The sequence below is a fragment of the Chroicocephalus ridibundus genome, chromosome 7 (assembly GCF_963924245.1).
Source record: "Chroicocephalus ridibundus chromosome 7, bChrRid1.1, whole genome shotgun sequence".
NCBI classification, from domain to species: domain Eukaryota; kingdom Metazoa; phylum Chordata; class Aves; order Charadriiformes; family Laridae; genus Chroicocephalus; species Chroicocephalus ridibundus.
Window position 1 is genome coordinate 57,480,290 of NC_086290.1, and position 12,047 is coordinate 57,492,336.

At 42.6% G+C, this 12,047-nt stretch overlaps 1 protein-coding gene across 5 annotated transcripts in view; it reads right to left on the reverse strand.

Moving 5' to 3' along the window:
- CUX1 (cut like homeobox 1) overlaps positions 1–12,047 on the reverse strand; it is a 280,930-nt gene that overhangs the window by 160,970 nt on the left and 107,913 nt on the right. For all 5 annotated transcript variants that reach the window (XM_063341501.1, XM_063341500.1, XM_063341499.1 and 2 more), the window contains exon 3: positions 8,650–8,697. In XM_063341501.1, coding sequence (XP_063197571.1) covers positions 8,650–8,697 — 48 coding nt within the window. The remainder of the gene's footprint in view (positions 1–8,649; positions 8,698–12,047) is intronic.

Genomic DNA, 12,047 nt, shown 5'->3' on the forward strand with positions numbered 1-12,047 from the left:
ACAACACCAATCTGTTTAACAAAGCTGCCTGGGTGCAGTGCATAGATACGCTAGCAGGGACGGGCTGGGGAAGCGCACGCCTGCCTCACCAACTTGTTAGTTTAACTTCAAGAAGAGAGCTTTAAGAGGGACTCAAACCCTTCAGCTTTTCAATTCCGCTTCCCTCCACTGCGGAACAGCTGCAACCTTGAACCCTTGAAACCTTCTCTTTCTTTCATGCCCAGATAAATCCTGATTTTCCCAGACAAACAACGCTGCCATCCCCTGAGGAAAGCTCAGCTCCCTCGTTCTCACAGGACAGCTTCTTGTTGCTTTTCCAATCTTTGATCTTCCTTCCCAGTAAAACAGCCCAGCCCAACATGTGCCTCAAGATATTGACAGCAGAATGACAGCTTTGTTTAAATAAGCTTTTACTATTTGCCACCCTGCCTTCAGATCAGCGCGATGGTGGGTCTGGTATCATTGCTGAACCTCTCCTGGATCCTTTGATAACCCGCGTCTCTCCCTCCTCACACCTCTCCGCATTTCTGAGCAGCATTTTGCCGCTCCTGCTCCCCCTCAGCTCCTAATCCATCCGTCAGGCAGGCACCAAACGGAGCAGCTCCGCTCCCTCCTCCTGCCTCAGGCCATGGGCTCCCGCTTCTCTTGCATCAGATCTTGCCATCGCACGGCTGTAGCGTGATTCAGCTCACTGACTCCACGGAAAACTAAGCAACGAAGGAGAGGAAGAATTTATTTTCCATCATGCCGGCAAACTGAACTGACTCATCCTGTGCCTTTGATAGAGCCAGCGCGAGGGAGGAGGTGGGCACCCAGGAATGGGGCAAGGACACTTGCCAGTGTCAGCCCCGTGCTGGCATGGACTGGGTATGGCACGAAACCAGAGATAAAATACTGATGGCAAAAGGAGGGTCAAAGTGCCAAATGTTAGGCAAACTCCCTCCCCTAACTATTCTATCAGTCTTCATAGTACGAAAGTGTATTAACTTTGTTAATTAGTCCACATTATACACTGTAATGTAATGAGGTAGCAGATACTTCAGTATTGTTCACGCTGAAGTGAAACAAACTAAAGGTCAGCCTGGCCTCGGAAATAAGGACTTTGCTTCTTGGAAGCTTCGAGCTGTCCATGAAGGATAACGGATACCCCTGGACACCCACGATAATGCCAGCATCCTAGCCCCTCTAACACATTATTTAAACTCTCACAGTGTTTCCTGGTGTCATAGACAGTAACTCTAGCAAGATGGACTCCAGGGATCAATTGACAAGAAGCAAAAATGCTGCAGAAATAGAGTTGATTTGCAAAGTTTTACTCTGATTAGTAATCAGTTGCATGGGTGCTAGTGATTACTCAGATCGTGTGGTACCTGAACGTTTGAAGGGTGTAAAAACCCTGTGTGAAACATCTGGGGTGCCCCCATTTGGCTGGGGCACCTCATGCACATGAATAATTATTTACCCTTGTAATTCTATACTTTGCATCCTAGCCTCTCTCCTCGGTCGGCACGGGCCAGTCGCGAATTTTCTTAACACAAAAAAGGTAAACCATATGACAGGAAGCAAGAAAAACATGACGGGCGACACGCACTTCCCAAAAAATTGAAAGAACATCTCTCTAGGGAATAGATCAGCAAATTATTCGCTATGCCACTAACCAGGGAGATGTCAGAGCTTGCCACTTTTGATCCTCGGGGTTCTGGTAGGACACAAGGCGGGATGGAGAACATCTCCTGCCACGGCCAGCCCAGCCACGCTTGGTGACAGAGATGTGGTGCTCCTGCCAGGGCACAGCCGCCTGTGCTCATCACCTCCAGCTTCCCAGCAGCAGAAGGAGCTACACAGGGAAGCGAGGGGGTGCTTTCACCTGTCCGTCAGCCCCTCCTGCCTCCGTGAGCAGTGACCTAGAACACACCACTGCTTCTCTCCCTTATGGATGATCCAAACTTTTGAGTATTTTAAAAATTAGGGCAGAGGAATCCTTGCAAGAAGGAGCTCATTAACTACCTTTGTGCAAAACCCACCAGCACATAAATATCCAAAATATAACCTTTCACTAATATTTTGCACTGAGCTTACTCTTTTGCTTCTCTATCACAGCAAACCAAGACCAGACACTGGCTTGTATAGAGCCTCATAGTAATTTTGTAATAAATACAGGAATAATTCTGTATTTGCAGAAACAGGGACTGTATTATAATGACACTCGGCAGAATCCCATGCCCGGCACAGCCCTCCCATCCCCATTCCTTCCAGCACACTTCAAGCTCTCTTTTTTTAAAAGGATGAGAAGATACTCCTGACACTGCGAACTGAAACAGTGCTGCCTGTCTGAATTTTGCATAAATAGTTTCCCACCACTGTTAGCATTTCACCCAAATGCGTGGCAGCGGCATAGCAGGCCTTAATATAGACAGCCCACCAGCTGCCAACAGAAATTTCAGCACTTTGTCAATTATATAAAAATAAGAGGATTTGGGCTGATCCTCCCCAAAGTTGCCCTAGTAGTAGCTGCTGTCTCCGTACGACTTGCCTGCACACTGGATGGGGTGGAGATGAACCTGCAAGAGCTTCAGAAGGGTGCATGGTGCCTACTGCTCGCTTCTGGTGGTATATGTTAGGTTTGGGACCTTGCCTGTTATCCCAATAGCTGAGGTTTGTTCCAGGAAGGTATCAATACGGGGAGGAGAAAGAAGCACATATAGGAGATGCTCCAGGAAGATAGCTGTGACTCTATTTAGAGTGTTTCTACAGTTCTATCCATCTTTTCTAGAGAAGTGGACCTGCAAGGTAACAGCTGGGACTAGTAACCATCAACACTGGAGAGAGCAGATCAGGGGAGAGATAAGGATCTGACATACCTGCTCTAGTGGGAGGTGTCCCTGCCCATGGCATGGGGGTTGGACTAGATGATCTTTAAGGTCCCTTCCAACCTGAACCATTCCACGAGTCTATGATTCTCTCGGGGCTATTTTCGACCCAGCACCCCACAGCCCAGTGTCAGCAGCAGACTTCCTACGTGCTCATCAGTGAGAGTGCATCTGCCTTTGAGATGCTGAAGCACATTTAAATCACCTTCCTCAGGAAAGATGTTGTTTAAACTGCAATCAAGCCAGCTAAAAATAAATAAATAATCATTTACACACTTGTGTAAACAAAGAAATGAAACGCTGCTGCTCTGCTGTTACCCCAAAAGCAGGCTGTGCGCCTCTCCCCCCTCCCTGCTCGCGTCAGGAAACAGCACCGAGATGAAGCACAAAACCGTCCCCCTGCTCCTGTTATACAAAGGAAATTACCCACCACCCACGCCCTGTGGAGTGGACACTAAAAGAAAACAATTACCCGCCAAAAAATATTAGATTTTCTCCATTTTGTGACATGGAGTGGTTTAACGGGACTTCCATTGAAAAGCAGGAAAGCTCTGGGCCTAAATCAGCACGACGCAAGCTCTGAATTTTGATGTATGCTGTTGACTTCCCCAACACAGAGCAATTTGTAATAGCTTTGCCACGCTGTTGTTTTCAAAGCTCCTGCTACATCACAAGCATTTATTTCTGACCACAAAATTACATTTATTCAACAGAAAGCAGCTCAGGGTCTTTAAGAGGTTAACTTCTGGAGTGCTTGGCTGCTCTCCAGCCTCTGTACTAGAATCAGTGCTAACGCAACAGCACACAACAGCACCCAGGCTAGCCGTGATTAATAGAGTGCTGAATACGCTGCTTTCCACATACACACACTTTTCATTCCCTTGCTTCCATAGATCATGGACTTATCCTCAAAATATCTGACTGAAATTGAATTTGGCTTCTCTCTCAACCGTTCATTTCCTATGTTATGCAAGGTTATATCCTTTTCTGCATGAGCAGAACCAAACCAGCTGCAGCTTTTGAGAAGAAAATGTGTTTTCAATTATGAAGCTGGCCTGAATATTGAACCACAGTTCTACTGCTACTCTAATTGAGCCATCATGGAGTGAACCTACAGGAAAGAAATTGTATTAATTAGGTTTGTAAATTTAACATAAGGAAATTAAAGGGGGTAAAAAAAAAAAAAAAAGAAAAAGATGACTATCAGCTCAGGAATACTCCTTCAAAATGCAGAAGGAAAGTAGGTCTGAAGTTGTTTAGGCACACACATTATTAGAGTACTCCTTCAAAGGCATGATTAGTAGTTCCAGCACACCAAACTGATTTTCAGCTTCTGTTGTCTGCATATGGAAAATTATTAAATTACTCTACTGACCAAATTAATAGTTTAAAGAGCAATTCAGCTAAGTGGGGAGCCAGAGTGGTCTCATCAGTACGGCAATACCCTTAGAAGTACTTGCTTTGTGAGAAGAATACAAGACATAGTTTTCACAGAAATAAAGTCCAGTGAGTTGCTTGAGTTGTTTTGGAGTATGTGCCTTAAAGGGTTCTCCAAATGAGGGATTACTGCGTTACTGTTGGGCAGTACTGTTATGCCACATGAAAAGAATGCTAATGACCTCAGGAAATCCTTTCCCAGCCTTAAAATATCTATTTGATGACTTCACAAATATGGATTCCAACATTAGATTTCCATACCACAACTTTAGCTCTGTAAATTAGCATAGCCCAAGAACATGGCTTTTTTTTTTTGTTTTAAGATTTCATATACAAATATCCTTCCACTGATGGAAACACAGTAACGCACAATGACCTACTCGTAACACAGCTTATTGAGGTGGTTGTTTGAAGGAGTGCCTTGCCAACTTGCAAATGGTATATAATCATTTTATGATTGAATGATAAAGCTCTTCAGCCTTTTCTGATTCTGTCCTGTATTTAGCCCAGCATATGGTGAGCAAACCTCTAATAGGTTCCATCCTCAGGTTAATGGTAAGACAAAAAAACAAACCAAACCAAACAAAAAAAAAAAGTTTTAAGATAGAAACAACAGGAATTTTACACCTCTTCTGTCTTGCTCACAATGGCCTATTTATACCATCCAGACCTGAAATGTTCCAGGAAAGCTAGAAAAGTTACCCACAAAACTCAAAAGAACATTACCATCAGCTTTGAATCAGACACAACATCCTGTTCATTTCAAAAGAAACTGCCTTCAGATTTCCATTAAAATCCTAAATAAGGAAAAAGTACTATAATAAAATTATACTACAGTGATGAATTAATAGGGTCTCACATTGAACTAGGAACGCATTTTAAAATTTGTGGCATGCTAAATTCCGTTTCATAATGCTTTTACTTTAACTGTCATCATAAAAAATCTGGTTACTTAAAGCACCGAGATCTATACAAAAAAGTTATTTCCAACTACTAATGGAAACTGCATATTTGATAACTGGAACAGTTTTCATCTGAATGAACAAGATAAATATCCATGGAATACAGCATGTTCTAGTTTGGGGGGCTTTATCTATAACTTCATGTTATACAAAGGGAAAATACGGGGGGTGCAGGGAGGTAGGTCGGTAGTATCAATATCCATGCTCAAAATGAAAAGAAAAATTGGCTAAATGACCTGTGGATTTATTTTAAAAAGCAAACTAACCACAGGTTTATAAGCAGATGTCCCGTAAAGCATGCTTGGGAGGATATTTAAATACGTGAGCTTAAGTTAACCTCTCTCCAAGTCACGTCAGGCTCGCCCAGGGTACAGTTCAAGGATAGTTTAAGTCAACCTAAGCTGGCACAGTTGTGCTCCTCCTGCCCTTGGCTTTGCTCTCCTGGCCTCTCCCCTGCCCGGCAGGAGCCTGCACTGAGCTGCTTCATGAGACCCAGCCTGGCAGAAAACTAAGCCAGCAAAAAAGGGGGAAAAAAAGAAAACTTTGTTCTCACCGTGGGATCACGTTAGCAAAAGTGCTGAGGCAAGGCAGGAAGGTGGGGAGCCAGACCTGAGGTAGGCAGGAACACAGCAAGATCCACGTGAAGCTACTTAAATACTTCGCTCGTTAGGGAGCTGTCTGTCCCCTCTGATCTTCTGGCCCTCCCTAGTGCCCAGAGCCCCATGGAGCACAGTCATCCCACACGGGATTTGCAAAAACCAGCTTCCCTTCTGAGGTAGAATTGTAATTTAAGATGACTTGGACATGCAAAAAGCACCTACTTACTTCTGTCACTAGAGATCAACAAAAGGATGGGGCAATAGCAGTAGGGGTGGAGACAGAAGTCAGAGGCAAAAATGTGGTGGAGACAGTACACGGAGAAGCTGCATCATTCAAGAATCTTTTTTCCTAGCTTCTGTATGAGAAACTGGTGAGAAGGTGGTGCTCCAAAGTTCAGTAATACCATCCCCAATGCCTGCAGAGGTGTGAACCAGAGCACTCCTACAGCATTCCCTACCTGCTGCTTGAGGACACTCTCCAGCAGAAGGACTCAAAAATGTTTATTTTCACTACTTCTCTGCTTACCTCTTTTTTATTTACATACTCCTGTTATTGTTTTTTAAATATCCTAGTTCGTTGCTGAAAACAAGTCTTTGTAGTAGAAGCAGGGAACCTCTTATGAGCAGATCACTCCCTTTTCCTCCTTCCTCCTCCCTGTTCATGTCCCAATGCACTTGTACTGTGTGACCAAAAGGTCCCTTCTGCTCTCTCCTCCCAGGACATCAGAGATCACCTAGCAGGTAACACTCACGCTAGTGCAAAGCAATCCTATGGAGCTGGTGGGGTGGGTGTCCTGCCCCAGCTCTGTTGCCTGCTGAGCCATCTCGGGGGAGAGTAAGACGAGGAACTTCCAGTGGATTTGAAATGCAGAAAAGCCTACACCTTTAACAGAGTTCGTCCTTGAGCTACCTGGAGCATTCATCTCATGATCATTCATAAAGTCAGTCTTAACAATAAACAGAGACCAAATTTATATATTGAACAAGAAAATACAACTTAACAGACTAGGCTAATACTCTTGGTATTTTGTCTCCAAAACAAGATACAATAATTACACCTATAATCAAATATCACAGTTCACAGTTTAATGTTCTGCATTTATGTAGTCAATCATGATTAGTTCAGGGTTTTTTTAGGTTTCTAAAACCCTGTCTAGATTAGGGAGACTGGAATCACCGGCTAAGAGATTCAGCAGCACAATCCTGTAACGTATTCGTGCTTCATTTACGTAAGAAGGGATTTCTACCAACAAATTTTACTCTTGTAATTTGTGAGGTTGAATTTATACCAACATAAACTCCACTTTTACATTAGTGAAGCAAAACTACAGAAGAGGAGTGTGTGTGAGCCATACCAAGGTAACAGTGAGCTGTCTCCAACAGGCAAGATCTAATGGGAGAATCTGCCTTCACTGTAGCCAAATATGGATTTATGATTCTTACTTGATCCTCAGACATTCCTTTCATTAAAGAACAGTGCTGAAAGCACACATGCACTTTTAAGTCAGTGCACTGCAAGCTTGAAACTAAAGTGAAAAGGTTTTAAGAGCACTGCAATCCACTCAGAGCAATTTTAAAGTGTAAATTTCCATTGGCAAACAGACTCACAAAAGTCATTCTTTGTTCTCACAAACTACTATTAGATATATCAAGGACAAAGTTGTCCTGTTTATTTATTTATTTCTAGCAATGCTTGGGAAATTGGGTTGTAAAATAAAAAATATACAGCTTTTAAGATGATGAATTACGGCACATTTGGGATACATATTTAGCAGGATGTACAAGTAATCACAAATGCAACCCTCATTACAGATAATAGGAGTTGTGCGCTTAACTCCCTATGCAGACTTGTAAAAACACGCTCCTGAATTTCTCTGTGCTCTGATGGGAACTGAAACAATATAAAACCAGCCAACAACTTGTAGACTGAGAAAGTAAATAATGTTGCTGCTTTAACACAGCTAACTTGAAAACCAGAGCTCTACAACGCGTAACAGAAAGTGAGCTAAAACCCAAGTCTACCACCCCACGTAGGCACTGATCTTTATAAGGAGAAATATAATTTGCAAACTTCATACGCTACATTTTCCTAGAGGCAGTACAACAGCTCCCATCTGGCCTAAGCACTCACGTGAAGTGAGCGCTTCAGTGCTGTCCACAGCTAAAATGTAAAATTCTGTAATTGGCCCAGATGCCTTTTGCTATAGAAATTCTGCAAAATAACAACAGTTGGCTTTTAAACTTGTGATCGCTCTAATCACGTGTTTCTTAGCAGAGCAGTGTGAAGAGAAATCAAAGTAAGAGCCAGCACCAGAGCTGTTAACACTTTCTGTTGGTTTTCCAACAAAGACCTGCCAACTTTAGGTTTTCCATCAACCCCTCTAGAAAACAATGTTTTACAGCTGAAAAGGTATGCAGTGAAAACTATTTCTAGTATCTTCATATTTTTGTATATGTACATTACATTGCATTCATTAAGTGTTCAAACCATCGAGTCACTGAGGCATAGCGAGTTAGCATGTGCCACCTGAGTCACTGCTACGGTAAGCTTATGCTCAGGTATGCTGAACGCAAAGTGATTTGACCAGTTTAGCTTGTCCAGCACAAACCCAGCGTATCAGACATATAGCCTGCACACAGCAAAACGCAGAAGGGCTGAACCCCTGCAATGTTCTCTGCTCAAGGGCTCTCTACCCACCCGGCCATGCTGAAAGACTTGACAGCACACCGGGCTCCTGTGAAGCAATAGCGAAAGCACCATGAGAAGCATTAAGCTCTTACCTCTCCCTGGAAACTCTTCAGTAATGGAGCTACCTGTTTGCGCAGGTCCTAGAAGACACAAGCAAGATATTTCATCAGAAAAATTTGAAAGGACAAGTCATCGTCAAGTTTCTCCTAACTCTATTTTCAGTTCTGAAATACTACTTAATTCCTGACCACATTTTATGGGAGCTTTGATTAAAATAAAAGTATACCTAGAATTTGTTTTGAACAAGTCTGCATTTCCAGTTTGACATATACCTGTATCTGTTGCAAACAGTATTAATTAACAGAACTGTAGTGATGCCGGGTAAGTACTGAATGCCTTCAATCTCATAATTCAGCTGAAATGCTAATGCGATTAGAAGTAAATGCTTCTATCTACCTAAACAGCAGCTACACCTCTGAACTTATGCCAAAGAAATTTTCACAAATGGAAGCTAGGCTTAAAGGGAGACGGCTTTGGACCATCATTTCAACTAAGAGCGTTTCCATTTTGTAAAAGGTCCATTTTATTTATTATTTTCTCAAGAGTGGTCTGACTTTAGCCATCAGAGAACTGGAGATAACCACATGGAAAAAGAATTATCTGTTGGTTTCTGTGTAACTCAAAACTTCTTCAGAATTACAACACACTTCGTGCTACAACTTTCATTAAAACACTGCCCATAGTATCACTCTAAAACTTTATAGCATATTTTTACTTAGCAAACAAGATAATTTAGGACAACAAAGGTATATCTATCTTGCATAGACTTCTCAGTGGCCCCACTTTTAAGCTGGTTTGGATCTAATTCACTTACAAATTCTCAGAATTCTCATTATGTGCATGCCTGAAGAATAAAATCCTGTAACTTTGCAGAGGACATTGTATTACGCATGCACGGCCAAGAAGCAGGACTCCTGTTTTTGCTGTGGTATTCCACTGACGAGGCACAAGCAGCAACTTTATAGTGCCCTGACAGATAGAAATGAAGCTGTAAGAAGTATAAAGCAATGGCGTGATGCTGCATCATTTAGGAGGGCAGCACTGACTGGGGTTACCCAGGAAGAAGGTCCATTTCCCACCCTTGGAGATTTCCGAGGCACAGTTTACCAGAGCTAGTGTGAGTGCTAAAGACCCATTTTTAGGGCCAGGTGACATGTAGTCAGCCTCTGGATGTACCCTCCAACCACGAGTCCTATGAATCTCTGAGCTCACAACTGGGGCAGTCACAAACTGCTTAAGTAACCAGGAAATCTTCCTAGCTTCCCACAGGCCACAGTCCCTCAGCTACCCAGAACCTCATGAAAGAGGTCATAAAGAGGTCTTTGAAGTATTTTCTCTATATAACAAGGGGCCGTTGAAGCCTTGGGCCTTTCAGAAAAGAAGGTGGCTGTAAAAACCTGGGAAATTCTCTTTTCCAATGCATTTAGTTTTACATCTAAAGTCATGCAACGTATTGGACATTAAACCACTCACCAAAACACCCTCAGCCCTGGATTTAATCTGATTTTCCTGAAGGAAAAGTAGGCTTTTGAGAGAAGTGATTTTTGTCATTTAAATGACAAGTCATGCAGAGAGCTGGAGTATCAGGAGTTCTCCCACTCCCTGAGAAATGGCTTAGGGGGCCAAACGCAAATGAAGCTATCAAAGACAAATGATCAGCCAAATTTCACTTCTTACATGGTTAATGCACTAACATACAGCTAATCCCTATCAAGTTAAGGATAATATTGCAGCTTTATAAGCTCCCTCTTCGGCACCAAACCAAACACCACTTCAGTTCTTAGACCAAGTCACGTAAATGTTTTCTGCTATTTTCTGCTGTCTATTTTAGGACACAAAAAGGGTAGATACTGTCCTTGTATATCGCAAACATCTACAAATTACACCTCTACCAAAGCAAACTGGCAGGTTGAGCAGCATTTCCCCACTTCCTGACTGCTCTGGGAGACCAGAGGGCTTTGCACGTTTTATAACATGTTTTCTTTGTAACCTGATGATGATGACATTGAAGAAAGTAACAATAACCATCCATAGCAAAATAAACGCTCACATTCAGGGCCAAAATCTGGCATGGTAGGTTTTAATGCACAGTGAAATTACAAACAGAGACATTAGATTTACAGTCAGGATACTGGCACCCTTTATAAAATCAGGAAAAAATTATAGCATTCAAGCAAAGCAACATTTCTTGAAATAAAAATCTCATCTGGTAGGAAATCATCGGGTTTAGGCCTTCTGTCCATGGTATTGCCTCTGAATTTACTGACTAGTTTGGCACCAGCCAGCAAACTGATGTCAAAACTGAAAGCAGAAATACAGGCGATCTAATTCCAGATCAGCCCCAAATCTCTTGCTTGCACGGCTCTCAAGAGCAGGGCATTATTCCCACTGCCTGAGCATCAGAAATCACCCCAGGTACATCGGGAGATGACAAAGCCCCGCAATGGCATTCAGCGAAATAAAGGACGGCCGGCTCTGGAGGCAGGAGAAGGTAAGCCCTGCTCCTCCCTGCGTGCGTGGCCAAGAGCCTGCTATTGAACTGCATTGTCTGACACGTACTAACTTTTGAAAGACAGGATTGGCAGCACTTTTTATTTCATGATATAAACTATGTCAGGACTTTGCCTTCATATTAGTCTTTAATAATGAGCGATGTTGTTGGTTGTTTATAGCAGAGAGAAGAGGGAGAGAAGCAAGGGAAAGAAAAGGAATAGAAGGGGCATCCCAAAGCCAAGAAAACAGTTGGTCAAGCTGTCAAAAGGGAGAAAAAAGCTTTCAAGTACAAAATCTGATTCCCACACATCTTTCATTTCACAAATTCAAGATGCTAAACACTCATCCCAGCAATCAAAACGTTACCAAGCAAAATTTGTGCCATAATGGGAAAACGTGTTGTGCTTGATTTAGACGGCAGCTTTTGTTGTTGGTAAAACTGTCTTTAAAACATTTCATGCTAGAGGAGAATGCAGCTCAAAGTGATTCAGTCCCACTGGCAAGCAATCGGTTATACCACAGTAATCAATCCGGGGCAATCCTGGGACACGCTGATCATTAGAGCACACAGTTTAACAGGGTAAAATGCTTTGACGACTTGAAATCTTAGCAATAACTTGAAATCTGTTGCAGCTGAACAACAGAGACAGAGCATCCCGCTTCCATTATCTGCACAGAGCAAACAGGCTAAGAAAAGTAACTGCAAGGAATTTGCCCCGGTATTTTAAATGCAACCAAATACGCCACGCAGGTAAGTGGATAAATGGCAGACACCATAACAAAAGGCATAAACACCTTCTTCACACCGTTTTTTGTTTTCACCCCTCTCTTTCTCTGCCTTGGAAAGAGTTTATAGGCTACTTTTATAATTCCTTCCTTGGCTAAACAGCATCAAAACTTTACACAGCTCACAACAAAAGGGAAGTAAAAATAAACA